At 35.5% G+C, this 18,643-nt stretch overlaps 1 protein-coding gene across 1 annotated transcript in view; it reads left to right on the top strand.

Annotated features, from left to right (window-relative positions):
• The window catches only part of CNGB3 (cyclic nucleotide gated channel subunit beta 3), a 137,985-nt gene that overhangs the window by 10,588 nt on the left and 108,754 nt on the right, over positions 1 to 18,643 (top strand). Inside the window, exon 3 of the mRNA XM_021688380.1 lies at positions 3,006 to 3,132. Coding sequence (XP_021544055.1) covers positions 3,006 to 3,132 — 127 coding nt within the window. The remainder of the gene's footprint in view (positions 1 to 3,005; positions 3,133 to 18,643) is intronic.

The following is an 18,643-nucleotide window of genomic DNA, read 5'->3' as shown; positions in this document are numbered from 1 at the left end:
TTGATTCCAGATTTTACTATCTGCCATGGGCACACATTCCAGGGCAGAATTTGACTAAGTGTACTGATGAGATCTGGCAATTGCTACGCAATGTGCAAAGAGCACAGTTCGCAGAAAAGACGTACACTATTTATCTGGGCAGCTACAAAAGTGGGAATCCTGCTGTCCGTGTGTGAAGCTGGGGAAAACTACAATGTGAAGTTGACAAAACTTGACCCAGATGCCAGACCAAGATTTGCCGTGTATTTTAGGTTTCTTTCATGATGAGGATGATGCAAACAATCTGACCATCTGTTCCCACAAACAAATAACATGCTGCATGGATAAAAAGACACCCACACTGACTATAGTTGACAGGGATCCTTTTGTTTTAAGTCCTCATGAGTATGTTTAAAGTTGTTCTGCCTTGAATCCAAGAATGGGGAATAACTCATTTCTCATCTTCACCAACGAGCTATGATTAAGGATTTATTTTGTAATTAAAATGCTTATCCACAAAGCAAATTAGGCTGGAATTAATTTCTAAATAGCTTTGACTTGCCATAGTAGAGGCAGCGTCATTTTAGAAGGGGTTGGTAATGTCTAGAAAAGATCTAGTAAGGTAAAAGGATCTAATTAGAGTTGCTTTAATCCAAATGTTATGATGATAAACAGAAACTCCTTATTAGAAGGGAAGAAAAGAACTGTTAAATAGTCAGTAATTTAAATGGTACTAGCAGAAAAGTAATACTGTAAATGTAATGCATATGCTATAGCTTGAATGAGTAATGTATGTGATGCAGCTTATATTCACATGCTTTTATAAGAAATGGTCAATAAAAGCCTCTTACGAAGTACTCCATTTTACAGATTCTGCTTTTTTTATATTCAGAAAGGATTTTCTATTATTCTTTTACTCATATTTCTTGCTCTATTTCAATACTAATTTGGGGGCAGGAGTGCAGGTGCTCCTAGAAAAATATACGAACACAATGGTTCATAACCTTTTTTTGGCCCAGACTTCTTTGAAGAGCTCATGTTAACCTTAAATCCTCTCCATGTAGGGGCGCCTGGGTGGCTCAGTTGGTTAAGCGACTGCCTTCGGCTCAGGTCATGATCCTGCAGTCCCTGGATCAAGTCCCGCATCGGGCTCCCTGCCGTGCAGGGAGCTTCTCCCTCTGACCCTCCCCCCTCTCATGTGCTTCTCCCTCTGACCCTCCCCCCTCTCATGTGCTCTCTCTCTCTCATTCTGTCTCAAATAAATAAATAAAATCTTTAAAAAAAAAATCCTCTCCATGTAAAAAATGCATACGCAACATACAGTCTCAAAAGTTCCAGTCCATGAGCGCACTAGACATCTGTGGCCAGAGGTTAAGAACTATGCTCTAAAAGATCTTACAGTAATTACCTCAGTGTTTGTAGATATAGGAAAAAGATTTGGCTGTCACTTTCCTAGGCAGCAATATGTAGTATAACGTTAGAGATCTGAAAAATTATTTTTTTGGTTAGATAAAGAGAAATGGGAAAATATGGTTTGACCCAAATACATAGGGAAAATAGGTCCTTCTCTCTTATTTCTACCAAAAGCCTCTTAGAGTACAAAATGACATATTGAAAGTGCAATTTTTTTACTCTGAAATCTGTTCAATACTGATAAGTTCACTAGTGTACCACATGTGCTTGTATAAAAAGGACCCTATCCTGCCCTCTCAGTAAGATTCCATATACGTGGAAACATTTCATCTGGAATATAGTCTTTAGACACAGACTCCAAGGACATGATTACAGTAATGGTCCTTTGTATCCAAAGTTAAAGTTAGGAATTCGGAGGTTCCTCATTTAAACATACTACTGTGGTTTCTATCTTCTAGCCAAAATTACTATAATTCCAAAATAAATGTAAGTAGGAGATACATAATGAAGAAACTTGTTTTTGGAAATCCAGAGGTTTAAGCTTTCATAGTCATAAACTTTTTAAAACTCTAAGTAGTGAGTTCATTTTATGATTCCCTTTATTCCTGAAACATGTTCCTGAAAAGTTTTGTACATTGGAAGATTTTAGATGGATCATAGGAATTTTCATATTAAAAGACTTATATGGTAAAAACTTTTGTGAAAGTAAGTGATCACCCCATGATTTATCATTTTTGTGAATCCAGATTTTCAATACTGGATTGGCTGAAGTTTTTCCAATTATAATGTATTACAAAAAAATAAAAGTTATGATTTGAGCATTGATTCTAATTTCCTAAGCACAGCGCATCCAATTAAAAATAAATTAGAAACTGTGGACAATGAATAACCATTAAATTTTGTTCATTCTATTTCTTTGCTCCTTCTATATTTTCTTTTTACATTAAGCCATTTACTTTCATTAAAATCTTCTCTATAATCCAAATATTTACCAGTGAATTGATTATCCTTTTGGTACACTACAATTTAAACTATATTAATTAGAAATTGTATTTGTAGGCTTGAAGGGAAATTTTTAATTTTTGGACTGAAAAATGAAACTAACACATATTAGTTAGCATTGTTTATTCAGAAAAGATATCATAGCTAAAGATGATCAGACCAAAAACAAAAATTTGGTTTCACTAGAAAACTAGAAAGCAAAATTCTAAAATAATGTCAATGATATCACTTCTGCCTGTTTTATTTTTCTGAATTTTATGAGGCTTCAGTTTCAGCCACAAATTATGAATAATACTTTAGCAGAACTGAAATGCCTTTTGAATGATTATTCCTTATTAATCTCAGCTTTGCTAGTTGCAAAGAGGAATATACTGTATGAACCTTTTGTTACATAATACACCAACTCTAAGTATACTTTTTATCAGCCTGAAGGTATCTACAAGCTAACTTCTCCTGCATAAGGTCCTACTTTGTTTAGCAGGAATCCTAAGAGAGGCATTCTTAAGATTATTTTAGAGAAACAAGCAGGATCTCTGTAATTTATGCTGTCCAATATGGCTTATCAAGAGTGGCATATATTCTTCTGTCTGTATGTTTTTTCCTTTCCATAGATAAAATCTCTGAGAAAAATTCGCTCAAAGATCTGACCACAAACCCTGACCATCAAAATCCAACAGAATCAAAGGGAACAATGCCAGAGCAGAAAGAAATGGAAACTGGGAAAGAAGTCCTAGTCAGGTGAGAATTCAGTAAAACACATAATACATGTTAGATATATTGCTCAGCCTGCACTGAAGAAATCAAATGCCTATTCCCCGCTTTAGCTGAACAAAGGTCAGGACAACAGTAGTCACATAACAGAGGAACTGGCTGGAAGTTAGAGGTTGTTTCTGTCCAGTTCACTGTCCCTTACTAGCTAGTCCTGGCCACTAATCAGGATCTCTAGGCAGCCATTTGGCTATAGGCCAAATCACACCAGCAGAAACATGGCAGTCACACATCTGAGTCATTAATATCATCATGGAAACAACCTACATATTTACTAGGCGTGAATTTTAAAAAGAAGGAATTGAAGAGAATATATGATTCTTCTCCGAGTTCACAAAGAAACAGTCATTCCAATTCTGTAAGCATTTTATTGTTTAATTATTATTTCCTTTCATCTGCTAAAGAAAGTGTGGCATGGTAACCAAGAATAATTACAGAAACAGGTAATCTTTATGCCACTGAAGGAATACAGCTTTATAAACACTTCCCACAAAATTATTGGAAATATCACAGAAGAGATGACAATTTCAATGTGAATCAGTGAATACACAATAAAACACAACTAGGAGACTCTTCATTTTGCCACTTCTTGGCATGCTATTATGTGCCTGCTGATCCAATTTGAATTGCTTAATTATAGTTAATATAATTGCAATAGGCTTATGAAACAATAAAAGCATACTCTTATTTAACAGGCAAGAAGAGTTGTCATTTAAAAAGAAATTAGAAGTATCTATTTCTCTCCCCAATTCCCCTCCCCACTTCTTTCTCAGCAGCTCCTCCACTGTGTTGAACTGTGTGCTGCCAATAAGAGTTAGAGTGATAATCTAAGACCCAGTGTATTGCAGACTGAACAATAGGCATCAGAAAGTGCATTTTCAATAAATACAAATTTGACTATATATGAAATTAAACACGAACTCACTCTACCACATGCATACACATAAAAAGTTGTTTGACAAAAATTAAACCTGACATACTATTTAGGCAGAGAGATGTTTAAACTCTGGGATAAAGACTAAAATCTTACAAGTGAGCTAAGTAATTATTTATATTATTTTTGTAACTGTTGGTGTTTATAGAATGATTTGCAGTTCTTTTAGTGGGTCATTATTATCTTCACTCTACAGATAAGCAGCCAAGGCACAAGGAGGTTAATTAGTTTGCCTATAGTAATAGGGTCAGTTCAGCCAAGATTGGACTGCACAAGACTTAAATTCCTCGTGGAACCTTTTCCTCCCTCTCATCAATAAACTTACTTTAATCAACAGCTTAACCTTCTGAACCAATCTCTCTTTCTACCATTCATTTTAGTATACTTAATTTTTTGTAATAATCAATGGTGATAGGTATGTTTTCAAAGAACTGAAGTGGAAGCCATAGCTAACATTTTAGGAATATATTCCTCTTAACCCAAATCCATTTCCAGTATTGTACTCTTCTGAAATATGAAAATGGAAAACTTTCAATAACCCAGAAAGTGGGTCAATCAGCATATCTCAAAAACACAAAACTCCTTGACATGACTTCTAAGACCATGCCTGGTCTGTCTCATCCCCTACCTTCCTATCCCTCTACTCCGGTCACACTGGCCCTATTTCAGTCTCTTGTACCTGTGAATTGATTTTTCTCTGGAATAATTGATTATTCTTTCTGCAATATAGGCAGCAAAATGGCTTGAGAATTATTGACAAACTGAGTAAATCCAAATTAGCTTAAAACTCTTACTTTATTGTTACATGGCTGGTCACACTTTTCCTCAGGAATGAGTGAAAATCAGCTGCATTGAAGGAGCAACTTTACAGGGTCACTAGAAGTTCCAGTGTCACTTTTGACTAATGTTATGGGAATCCTAATGTCTTAATACCATGTACAACTTACCAAACCCTTCTTATTTTGATTTCATAGGCATTAATAGTACCACATCTAGAATCCTAGACAGCAGGGTTTTTATACATCACTAGAAAATATCAATTATAAAATAACTTCCAATTGACAGTGTTATTTCACGGTACTCTCAATGAGTAAAGACCATTTTGGTATTCGCAGTTATTAAAAATCAACAACTTTAACCTTGAGCAAGCCAGGTTTTAAAAAGTTTTTTTTTCTAGAAAAACTTTAAGGATTTGATTGATTGCAGGCAATAGATGCTTGCCAGTGGCTACTTCTCACCTCAATTTTTTGAATTTGCAAGATGTTAGATTATTACTAAATAAAATTTTAAAGTAGATTTCTTGCTCTGAGTGCATTTACATTATCTTCTGCCTTAAGTCCTGTATTGAATAGGGATTATGTGTCTAAGCTTATCAGTAAGTATTGAGGAGAATGCATGTTGTGGATTTTGCTGTCTCTGTGTGTGAAATACAGTTTGATATTATTGATTATACCTTTAATTTCTGTCACATTCAGAAGATGGGCAGAGGTGGGTATGAAAAGAACTAATAGTATATATATATAGTACTCTATATACTATAGTATATATAGTAAATCTGTAAATATATAACAGATTTATTGTAAAGAATTGGATCACACGATTATGGAGGCTGAGAAGTCCCAATATCTATAGTCAGCAAAGCTAGAGGCCCAGGAAAGGCAATGGTGTAGTTCTAGTCTGAATATGAAGGCCTAAGAACCAGAACTGTCCATGTAGTTCCAGTCCAAAGGCTGGCAGACTTAAGACCCAGAAAGAACCAATGTTTCAGTTTGAACCTGAGGGCAAGAAGAGGTCATGTCCCAGCCTGCAAACTGGAAGAGATTTCTAAACATAACCCAGCTGTACTGGCAAGCTGATCACGGACTTCCAGTCCCCAGATCTGTAAGAAATAAATTTCTGTTGTTTACCTACCACCCAATCCCTAATACTTTGTTACAGCAGCCTGTACTAAGACATCACCAACCCAACCCAAATCTCTTCAACATAGAGCCTTTGTAATGTCCCCTTGTAATAAGGGTCTCAGATATTGTTTTGTAAGGATAAAAGAGTATAGATATATGTTTAAGCCAAATTCAGATATTATGTCTATTTAGCTATTTATATAAACACAAAAAGGTGAATAAAGTTTATATTATTATTATAAAGATGTAAATTCATAAAAATAAAAATCACTTCTGTGATTTTTTTCATCCAGCCTTCAATAAGATTCTAAATAAAGCCTAAAACTAATTTTCTAGCCACAGGAATAATATTTATCTCAAATACAAGTCAGCCCAGGAGGAGATATTTTTCAAGATATCCAAGTATTACATGTCCACAGTTCTGACTGGAATCCATTTGTATTAAACTAGCTTTCTTTCTTTATCCTTTCTTTTTATACCTTTTCACAACATTTTCTAAATTGTCTATCCAGGGAAAAGAAATTCTTTGCAAATCTTCCCTGAAAAAAGCAACCAATTCATTATCTTGTCAGATGAATCATTTAGCTTCTGAAAGACATGGTGTTCACCCCTGGAAGGTCCCATTAATGCTATTTGTCCATTACCAAGAAAAATGGCCTATTTCTGGCATTCCATCTCAGCACATTCTTATTTTTTAATATAAAAAAGTATATTTTGATGGACACTAATGAATAGCAAGCAAAAGAAGATGTGTTTTGCCTGGAAACATCAAATAGCTATGTCTGGAAAAGGAGACAGAGTTGAATGGCTGATAGGTTAAGTAGTTAAATGATGAACAAGCAAGTGAGTGAAACGTGCAGTGCCCGTGACTGGGATGCACTGCAAGACTGACTTTTACAGTATAGTATATGACTTTTCATCACCATTGCTACCCATAATGCTAAGAAGGAAGGTTATTTCTATGAATAGTCTTCTTTGTTCATAATTGCAATCAGTCTCTATTTGGGTGGTTTTAAAATAGGCAATCATTTCACAGCAGGAACAATGAGGACAGAATAGAATTCAGAATCTTATCAGCACTCATAAACACTGCCATTTATTGTCTTGTAGCTAGAAAAAGCAAGAATCACTTCAGTAAAGATGCTTAAAAATCCATATGTGATTTTATAGTTGAAATAGAAAAGGGATGTCAGCTATTGAGTTTACCAAAATAAAATACAATTTTATACTTGAATAATTTAAAAGTTGTAAAAAAAGGAAATCAGTTACATATTTACCAATTTTATATAATGCATAATAAAAATTATGCACTATTACCTTTAGCCCTAAATTAAAATTTTCCTCTGTGGTAAGCAATACCTTTATAATTATTGCAAACACTTTTAACAACAGATTGGCATCTGTTTTTAATAATGGCATCATTTTTAATAATGATTGCTACTGCTATTTCTAGCAATATGGCAGACTAAACATTTATAGAAAATTCTTTGGGGAGAATATAATTAAAAATACTAGATGAAGTATAAAACCTACATTTGAATGCATGCCTGAGCTGGTGGGAAATAATTCTATTGTTAGAAAGTTTCACGAATTGGTGTTTGCTCTGAGAATTTATTCCAAACTTTTACGGCCTAGATCTGGGTTAATATGTTTGATCAATGAGCCAAAACCTGGGACTAAACTACAAATGAGGACAGGTTGGAGACTCCTCCATAAAACTAGAATTCTAAAGGATAACTCACTGGAAGGTAAACTATCTTTGAGAGAGAAATAGTGGGAATAATACTTGTCTTTGTCCTGGCTCTGAGTGGAGAAAAAGGAAAGAAATTTGAAATGGGGATAGGAAAGGAGAAAGAAAAGAAGAGGAGAGGAGAGGAGAGAAGGGGGGCAGGGGACAAAAGGGAAGGAAAGGAAGAGAAAGAAAGGGAAGGAAAGAAAAAGAATTCTTAGCCATTAACATTATTCAAATAAATCTGGAACCAGAATTCCTATGACATCTGTATCCTAGAAAAAAAGATTGAAGCTAAAATAAACTATTTAAAATGGTTAGGTTTGAGAGCTGAGATATCTGCCAAAAACAACAACAAAATTTGGAAGGAAACAGTCTTTAAAACCATGTCTCAAAGGATCCACACAGATAAAGTTCTAATGAACATGAATTCCAATAAAAAATTATTAGATACATAAGGAAATAAATCACTGTGAACAATACAGCAGAAACAATAAACTTCAATATTAGACTCTTAATATCTGTAGATGGTAAAATGATCAAAAACAGCACATAAAATAAGTATATTGGGGCTCCTGGGTGGCTCAGTTGGTTGAACATCCCACTCTTGGTTTCCACTCAGGTCATGATCTCATGGGTCATGAGATGGAGCCCCAAATTGGTCTCCGAGCTCAGTAGGGAGTCTGCTTCTCCCTCTCCCTCTGCCCCTCCCCCACTCTCTCTCTCTCTCTAAAATAAATAAATCATTTAAAAATAAGTATATTAAATATATTTAAAGAAATGGAAGAGAAGATTGAAAATAAGGCAAAGGAACAAGAAATTGTCAGAAAAGACAAGGCATTTTTGCAATTGAACTAAGCAGAACATCTAGAAATGAAAAATATAATCCCTAAAATGAAGAAGTCAGTGAGCCAGACAGATGATTAGACAGAGTTGAAGAGTCAGTAAAGTGGATGATAGATCTGAGGAAATCAGCCAGAATTGTACCATGGAGAGAAAAAGATGGAAAAATCTGAGAGAGAAATTAAGAAGCAGGGAGGAGAGTGTGAGAAGGCACAAAATGCATATATCAGAATTCTAGGACATAATAGGTCAAATGGTGGAGAATCAATATTCAAAGAGAGAATACAATTGATGAAAGATGGTAATGCTCAGATTCTGTAAACCAAATGAATACAAATCAGCATAAATAAAAGTAATTAATCCTAAATATATTCTAGTAAAATTTAAAAGTACAAAAGACAAAAAAAAATATTTAACTTAGCCAGAAAGAAAATACAGACTACCTAAAGTAGAAGTAAACTAATATCTGACTTCTCAATAGTAACAATGGAAACCAGTAGACAGTAGAATGACTTTATCAAGATTCTAAAAGTAATAATCAACCTAGAATTTTTTTTATTTATTTTTAAATTTTATTTTATTATGTTATGTTAGTCACCATACATTACATCATTAGTTTTTGATGTAGTGTTCCATGATTCATTGTTTGCATATAATGCCGGGTCTACATGACCACTCTGCCGTTGGAATGCCACTGGGAGTTACCTTCCCTGAAGCTCTCTTAGCCCAAGCAGCCGCTCTGAGCATTGACCCCCTTGCCTTCTCCGCTCTTTCACGGCAAAGTCTGGAGTCATCTTTCCTACCCCGGTACAGGGATTTCTGGCCATTCCCGGCAAATGTATACTGCAGAGAAAAGAAAAAAGATCTAAGAAGGAAAGACTCAAGTTGGATTAGTCAAGGATCAGTCAGGGAAAAAAGAGTTTATTCTAAATATTTCAAGAAGAAAGAAATTAAATACAAGGAATGTGGTAATGTAAAAATTGTTGTAAGAAAGGGTGGGAGAGCACAGTTCAAAGGTGGAGATTGCAACCCAGAAATCATTAAGGGCAGAAAGCAGCAGCCACAGCGCCCCTCATGAACTGAAAACTGGAGACTAGCAGTAGAATATGGGGTCTGAACAAGGTTCAAGAAGCAGCTGTTGCTTCTGGGGAAGTACGCTCCAGTTTTCTGCCACATGGAAACTGAATTGTGCTTTCCTTTCAACTTCCAAATCTCCTACAAATGTCTCTCATGGTGGAATCTAAATCTGAACCCTCCTGACAAGGGATTCTCAAAAATAAGGTACTCAGGCTTTCAGCCACTCTTAGTAACATGGGAGAGTGTAAAAAGGAACAGAAATGCTATTGACTGAAAATAAACAATCCAGCACAGAGATTCAAAAAGTGAGCAAAGAAAATGCAAGCATGTGGATAAAGAGGAAAAAAAAATTTTACACCATAAAATAATCACAATAATGTCTAAATTGGGGGTAAAAAATTGAGATAGAATTAACTATCCCCTCTACAGTGAGGTGATTGGTATGCAAGAAAATTAAGAGTTTGACTAATTTTAGAACTTCTTAATTAAACATATATGTTAAAATGTCTTTGAAGGAACCTAAATTAGTTAAAGCAAAATATTTAACCTCCATGTGCTAAATTTATGTGGTTTTAGTACCAAAGATAGTAGATGAGAGAGAGAGAAAGCACACAAGCAGTTCTGCCAATTACAAAAGGAAATTGATAATTCCATACTCCTAGAGAGAGTGATTTTAAAATATTTCTCTTTGTTTATTAATAGACCAAATATTTTAAAAGTCATCAAAGATATACTATCTTTGAACAACAGAATTAACAAATTAAATCTAAAGGACATTTGGAGAACCCTTATATCCATTCTTTAGTAACTATATTTCTTCAGTAACTGAAGAATACAATTGCTTCAAGCTTACATAAAACATTACAAAAATTCATGATATACTATGCCAAGGTACACTGTCAAATCTCCCAGGAGCTCTTTAAAAATACAAATGTTTGCATTCTACCCCCAGTAATTCTGACTTCACTGGTCTGGTGTGGGTCCCAGGCATTAGTATGTCTGAAAACCTCCTCAGGTGATTCTATTATATATCCAGGATGGAGAAACATTTCACTAGAATATGAGGTAGGTCTCACAAATTTTAAAGATTTTATATCATATTGAGTATATTTTCTAACCACATTGCAATGAAGTTAGAAGTTAATTTTTTAAAAAAAAAATAAAATTTGGAGGAAAATCTCACATATTTAAATTTTAAAACACACTTTTAGTGACCTCTGGGTCAACAAATAAGTCATAAGTGAAATAAGAAAATACTCAGGAATGGGGTGCCTGGGTAGTACAGTGGGTCAAGCAACTGACTCTTGGTTTTGGCTCAGGTTGTGATCTCAGGGTTGTGAGATCGAGCCCTGTGATGGGCTCTGCACTCAGCCTGAGACTGCTTAAGACTCTCTCCCAGGGTGCCTGGGTGGCTCACAAGGTGCCTGGGTGGCTCAGTCTGTTAGGCACCCGCCTTCAGCTCAGGTCATGATCACAGAGTTCCGTCTACTCCCTGCTCAGTGGGGAGTCTGCCTCTCACCCTGCTAGTGCTCTCTCTCTTGCTCTTGCTCTCTGTCTCAAATAAATTAAAAAAAAAAATCCTAAAAAAAAAATACTCTCCCTCTGTCCCTCCCCCCTCTAAAATAAATAAATAAATCTTTTTTAAAAAAAGAAAATATTCAGGAACAACAACAACAGCAACTCAGCACATCAAACTTGAATAACAACTTGTCAGGCATTTTTGTTTTGTTTTTTTGTTTGGGGCTTTTTCCTTTTTCTTTATTTTTTTTTTTTGACTAGAAAATTTGATTATAAAGTTCACTTGGAAGAATAAACAAAAATGGCCAGGAAGACCCTGAAAAATAATAGTAATGGAGGTGGTATTAGTCCTACCAGATATTAAAACCTATTGAAAATCTCTATAATTAAAAAAAAAGTGTGGTATTGGCACATGAATAGATAAACCAAAAGAATAGAACAAAAAATATAGACATAGATCTAACTGCATGTAAAAATGTAGTCTCTGATAAAGTCAGCATCTAAAATCAGCACAAAAATGGTAGATTTAAATAAGTGATATTAGAGTACATGGTAGCCCTATGAAAAAAACTAAAATTGGATCTGTCCTTCATGCTACACATGAGGATAAATTCTCAATAGATCAGAGATTTAAATGTAAAATAATTAAACCATACAAGTACTGGGCAAAAAAGTTACAAAATTCTCTATAATGTGGAAACATACATTAAGTCTTAAGATTAAAAATTCAGAAATAATAAAAGAAGAGCTTGATACATTTTACTACATTAAAAAAAAGACTTTGCATTTTAAAAAAAAAAATTATAAGCAAAAGAAAAAAGAAAAAAATCTATCCAGATACGAAAATTCTCATTGCTACTTTCTGGGGGAATTAATCATTTTATTTTGGGATTGATGGCAGGCATTTAACTTTTGTTTTGCATTAAGATACTTTAAGATTGTTAATGACTCAATCAACTTGATATCTTTGTGATATGTCACTACCATAATTTCATTTTCTTCTTTTCAAAATGTAATACCAGAAGTACAATGGACTTAATTAATAGCATAGAGTAAACCAGTATATCATGTAATCCCAGGAGTAAAACAATGATCCTGATACTCAGTACGGTGCAATCTGAAGATCCATCTTTACCTCAAAAAAAAGTAATTATTAGCAGTGTATATATAATCATATATTATAAATAATATTCATATATTATTCATATATTAATCAAATACATATAAATGTATATTTGGTGGCAAATTACTTGCTAGAGATTCCATCTGTGCTTTCTACTCTAAAGTCATTAATAATGCTGCCAGAAATGAGATGTGGTATACAAAGATGAAACAGGTTAGTATCAAATAGCAAGAGTAATTTCCTGGTAGGTGGTTAGACATGAGTCAGCAGACAAAAGACGAAAATTCTGTGAGTATGCATAATAGCCTTGAGAGAGGAACAAGCCTACAGACACAGTTTGTGATCCTGCTTTAAATTGTTTCACTATTTATTGTGGAGAGACAACAAATTAGTTGCCTGTTGCCATAGAAAACCAGAGCAGATAAAACTTGTGTCTACTTTCTTCCTCTTGGCATAGAAAGAACTTGGAAATTAGACAATTTTATATTGTTTTATGACACCTAAGTTATGACTTCTTAAAAATGGGTCTTCATGTTTACCTAGCAAAATGAAGGGAATCATAAGATGATTGATGCATTGATTGAAATTTTTGAAAATTTGCAAGTAGACAAATTCTGATTACTATGAAGCAAGCAAGACCCATGAATAAAGCACACTGTGGATATGGAAACAACAGAGCAAGCCTAATGATAAAAGAGACAGGAGAGAAGGGGATAGTGAGGTGAACTTGAGTACACCTAGAGTTTCTTCCTTATCGAAAAGAGCCAATCTGAGAGTTGCCATATGGAAAAGTGAGTCCAATGATGCCAGTAATATCTGTTTGTTTGGTTGTTTTTTTTTTTTTTCAGGAAAACCCCACATTCTAGAAGTCCATATCTTGAGTACTACAAAAATAAATTGAAATTCTTTTGAATTATAGGCCATAAAAACACAGTTATAGGTTATCAGTTTACCATCTCTGCCTTGAAATAGTAGATTGGTTCTAAAAAGTTCACTGTTAAAAAATATAAGTCCATAATAGAATTAGAGGTGTGATCTGTAGTAAAAACATTCATTAATGCTGTTCCCAAGCACTTATAGAGGATAGAATCAAAACTATAAGAAGAATATTTTGTGTCTTTAACAAATTTATTGCTTTTCTTTCAAGTATTGTTTTTATTGTTAATTTTTGGATTTTGATTTATATTGTAGTCTTTTTTAGATATTGTATTTTATGTATCTTTGACATGATTTAATAAGCAGTCTTCCATGTGACTAGCATGTTTTTGTAGCCAATCCCTTTAATGCATTTATAATAGTTTGAATATGCATCAATAGCAAGAGCTTAGAAAAGTGGTTTGATTGATTCTATTTGAAAGTTAATTGACTGATGGAGGCTGGAAGATCTGCTTAAAATAGGTAAAATGGAAGCTCCCCATTGTGAGAGAATAAATGGAAAACTCACTGTGTTTCTTAAAATCTTTATCTCCTTGGGAAGAAGAAAGTGTTAGTCTGCCTGGGACTGGCATTAGCAGGAGACAAGAACAAAATGAGGGGAAAGGAGTAGAGACTGGGGGGAGGATACCTCCCTACCAGATGATAGCAGCAGACAAAAGAGTTGAGTCATTTGAGAAAGAAAAGAAAAAGATTTGCACCTAGTGAGGGACAATTTCAGGCATGGGAAGTGGCAAAACTGGCACACTGATTGGAGCATATAGATTTTCAAGAATCAGCAAAAATGCCATCTATGCAGGTTAAGAGACGCAACCTAAAGTAAGCTGGCCTGTGGGGGTCAGGATGGGGAAGCTTATCAGACTCTCCCATACTCTCTCCTTCTTTACTGAGCAAGGAAGGGACATGAATGTTTCCCCAAGTCAGCAAACAAAGGTATGGGGTATTACTCATTTATTACAGTAAATGAGTAGTTGCCAGAAGGACAATTTTATCTCAGATGTTTAGCACAGCGTCTAGCATCTAGCAGTCAAAGATAACTGCTTTGTAAATAAAACATTGTATGTTTTACTCTACTTCAAGTAGATTCCTAGAAGGGGAATCACAAAGCGAAATACATACGTTATTTTTCAATTCTGATGGAACTTTTATGAGTACAATTTTGCCTTAAATATTGTCCATATTTTAAATATAGGAATCTTTTCAAATATATCTCTCTTTACTAGCCATGAAATGCTTGACAGTTCTTCCTTAAGTGGAGGGTAATGTTTTTATTTATTGTTATCTTCTTCTAGCATCCCATAGTGCCTGGACAGTTTGTTAGATAATATAGTAAAACATGAAACTGAGGGCTTAAGTGTCTAATAATTCTATACCAATAAATGTTCACCCTAATTCTGCTGAGACAAGTAATAGCCTAGCAACTAGTTTGTGTGCCAGCTGTCGGCTTGGTAAGTTGTTCCTACCCAGCCTGATGATTCATTTCACTGTAGATGTTCATATGCAACTGCTCACCAGGGCCTTTATTTGGGCACCCAGCTCACAGAAACAGGGCTCTTTGAGCATAGTCAAGCACTAGTTATTGTAAGACATTGGCAGACATAGAGTAAGAACTATGTTTTGTAGGAAAAAGCAGCAAGGGGATAAGTTGACAAAACAAGAGCAATCAGAAGAGAAATTCCACATGCTTCCACCACCAAGTATAACAGGTGTCAGTGTCCGTATCTGTAGCCATTCATTCAGCCTTTGCTCTTATCACAACAGATGAGCTGAACATATTTGTATCTAAGGCCAACTCCTCCACTTTGTGCTCATCTGCTTTCCTCTACTCACTGACATCTTTCCGATAATTATTTCCTTTCTCTTCTGCAACATCTACTTTTTTTTCTTTCTGTTGGATTATTTCTATAGGCATATAAACATGTTGTAGCAGTCCTCATATTTAAATAATAGCAACAAAAATGCCTCCCTTACCTCCAACATGGGCAGCTAGCTATTGTCCTATTTCTCCTCCTGCCTTTACAGCAAATCTCAGTTACCCATATTCATTGTTTTCTACTTCTTCTCCTCCCATGTTCTCCTGAACCTGTAATCAGAATTTGATTCCTTCATTCCAAAAGCTTTTATCTACTTTTATGAAAGTTTTTCTTGTTTTGTCCACCTTTACCAAAGTCAACAGTGCCCTTAACACTGCCAAAGCCAACGGCCAGTTGTTAGTTCCACGTTTTTTGAACCATCGGCAGCAATCCACAGTTGATCCCTCGCTCCATCCTTGAGACACTGTCTTCATTTGGCTTCCCAGATACCACTTTCTCTGACTGATGCCCTATCGCACTGGCCTCTTTTCCCCATCTCCCAACCTCTAAACTTTGAAGAGCACAAGCCCAATCTTCAGACCCCTTCTCTGCTCTACCTGTGTCCCCTTAGTATATGATTTTATCCGGTCCAATGACTTTAAGCAACAATGACACCCTGATGACTCCCAAATCTATAGTTTTAGTCCAATTTCTCTCCAGAACCCCAGTTTGAAATCCAACTGCCTACTTAATATCTCCACTTTGATGTCTATTTAGACATGTCAAAATGTACATATCCAAAATCAACTCTTAATTTCTTTCACCTCTTCCAAACCTGTTCCTCCTGCAGCCTTCATTATCTTAGTATAACGCATCTTCATTCTTCCATTTGCTCACACCAAAAATTCACCTCTTCTTTCTCTCATACAGTACAGCCAATCCAGTAGCAAATTATGTTGGCTTTACCTTTGGGATATAATCAGAATTTTATCACATCTCAGCACCTCCACTGCTGCTACCCTAGTCCATCATCTCTCAGCTAGCTGTTACAATATCCTCCTAACCATTCACCTAGCTTCTATTCTTTGCCCCTCTATGGTTTATATTCAACACAGTAGCCCAAGTGATGATTTTGAAATGTAAATCATCCCTTTCTCCTCCAGATCCTCTAATGGTTTCCCATCCCACGCTGAGTAAAAGCTAAAGTTTCCACAATGGCCCACAGGGCTCAACAGTATCGGCCTCCCAGGCTACCCCTGCTTCTCTGACCCTAGATCCCACCACTTTACCCTCTCTCTGTGACTCAACACACCGGGACAATCTTTCCTCAGATATTTACATAACTTCCTCCTCACTTCTTTTAATGTTTCTGCTCAAATGTCACCTTATTGAAGGGGCCTCCCCTAACCACTATAGAAAATAGCAGTCCCTTTCACTCTCCATCTCCCTTACTCTGATTTGTCTTTCTTTGTAGCATTTACCATCACCTGACATACTCTGTATTTTTTAAGTGTGTATATTTCTATCTCTCCCTTATAGAAGGTTATAAGGTACTTGAGGGAAGGGCTTCATTATGTTTACTTCTAAGTTTATAAATAAATGCTAAATGAATGAATGGGATCTCCAAATTATATAATTTTGGAGGGAAGCTAAGGTTTTTCCCATAAATTTGTGACTTCATTCTTAAATTCATAAATTTAAAATATTATAGTTAATTTAAGTAACTGCACATCTTTTTCTATAGATATATTTGATTAAATTCCATGTCTTATTTCACAGTTATTTTTATCACAAAATACCACCAAGCCTTTTCCAAAGGCTCATAGCAAATTCACAATTTAATGTGCTTTTAAGCTCTTTGGGGTCAATAACAAAATTGAACCCTCGTGCTTTAACTGATTCTACAAGTATAAGTGTATGAAGTAGAAGTTATACATTCGATTTCCTCTCTGCAGTTGTTGGTTTCAGTTGCAATCATTCTAATGACTCATGTGATAACCAGATTTGGAGAAAGCACTGTAATCAGGAGGTGATTGCACTAGGTGTTTACCTCAGAGTCTAGGACATGATTGAAGATTTGAATGAAAGGAAAACGATGATTTAAATCTGGACTTCAGTAAGCATCAGTCCACATAACAAAAGTACCAGACAGTGGGACACAGTAAGCCTTCTATTCAAGGCAAAGCTAATTGAAGAAAGGTTTTGCGTCCCCCCAAAATTAAGATACAAATAGTGACCACATAAAGGGGCTCTCAAGGCTGTTGCACTTTTACCCACTTGGAACTGAGTACAGTGCTTTTCTTGCACTAATGAGCAATGCATTTGCTCACATGCTTTTAAAATTAGAATCAGAGGTATTTTTTAAAGTAATGAATGTTTTACTTAAACTGTACCAACATGTGTTTTGAAAGGAACTGGAAATGTAACATATGGTTCACGTAGACTTAAATAGGCCCTTGTTCAGACATTAATCTGAGAAGAGGGGCTGTTTGCCTAGTCGGCCTCCTTAGGCACAGTGATCTTTACTCAATCAATCTAATCTCCTTATATCAGATATTTTATTTTCATAGGTACTAAAGAAGTACTTCACTACCTACTTTATAAAGACAATTTTAAAAACATTCACTGAAGAATATAAACTACAATATGAAAGGAACTTTGTTTCTGATTCTTAACAACTAATTTTACAAGGAAATGCAATTAAATTAATTTAATTAAACTTAGATCACTGTTCGTATAGGACCTCAATAAAGAAAATTCTCAAGTTAACAATCTTCCTTATCAATGACTTGGTGAAAATGTAGCCAGATGTAACAAGTTTCTGTCTTGATTTCTACAGATCAGCATCTGGTTCTGCATCACCCACTATTCCTATTCCTTGTGTCACTATGTCCAAACCATTTGATCAACTCCATAGGCATAGAGGCAAATACAAATTTAGCAGCCCCAGCAACTTACCTTCTCACTGCCCACCTGAGACCAAAGCCTCTGACTCCATATGTAAACCATATGTGGCTCCATCCCAGAAACTCAAGGTGTAACTCTTCTCTGAATCCTTATGTATTCACATTGGGTGTATCCCTGATATCCATTCTTTCCTCAGTATTTGGATTTGACTGCTTTTTTTTTTTTTTAAAAGATTTTATTTATTTATTTGACAGAGAGAGATACAGCGACAGAGGGAACACAAGCAGGGGGAGTGGGGGAGGGAGAAGCAGGCTTCCTGCAGAGCAGGGAGCCTGATGCGGGGCTTGATCCCAGGACCCTGGGATCATGACCTGAGCCGAAGGCAGACGCTTAAGGACTGAGCCACCCAGGCGCCCCTTGACTGCTTTTTTTGTATGCGGCCGCTCTTCCGCTTGCAACCAGAGAAGGTTTTCTGCTTTTAGGGCTTACATGATTAGATTGGGCCCCACTGGGATAATCTAGCATTTTAAAGTATATAACCTGCAAAGTTCTTTTTGCCATTAACATAACATATTCACAGGTTCCAAAGATAAGAGCGTGGACATCTTTGGAGGGGGCCACCTTTTACTTTTATTCACACCTGAGGTTTATTCAATCTGAAAAATTTACGTAGTTACTGACCCATAGTGTAATTTTAGCAGATAAATTCAGTTAAAGACTGAA

This window comes from Neomonachus schauinslandi, chromosome 4 (genome assembly GCF_002201575.2).
Source record: "Neomonachus schauinslandi chromosome 4, ASM220157v2, whole genome shotgun sequence".
NCBI classification, from domain to species: Eukaryota; Metazoa; Chordata; class Mammalia; order Carnivora; family Phocidae; genus Neomonachus; species Neomonachus schauinslandi.
Note: the sequence above shows the minus strand (reverse complement) of the source record. Positions and strands in the feature narration are given on the sequence as shown.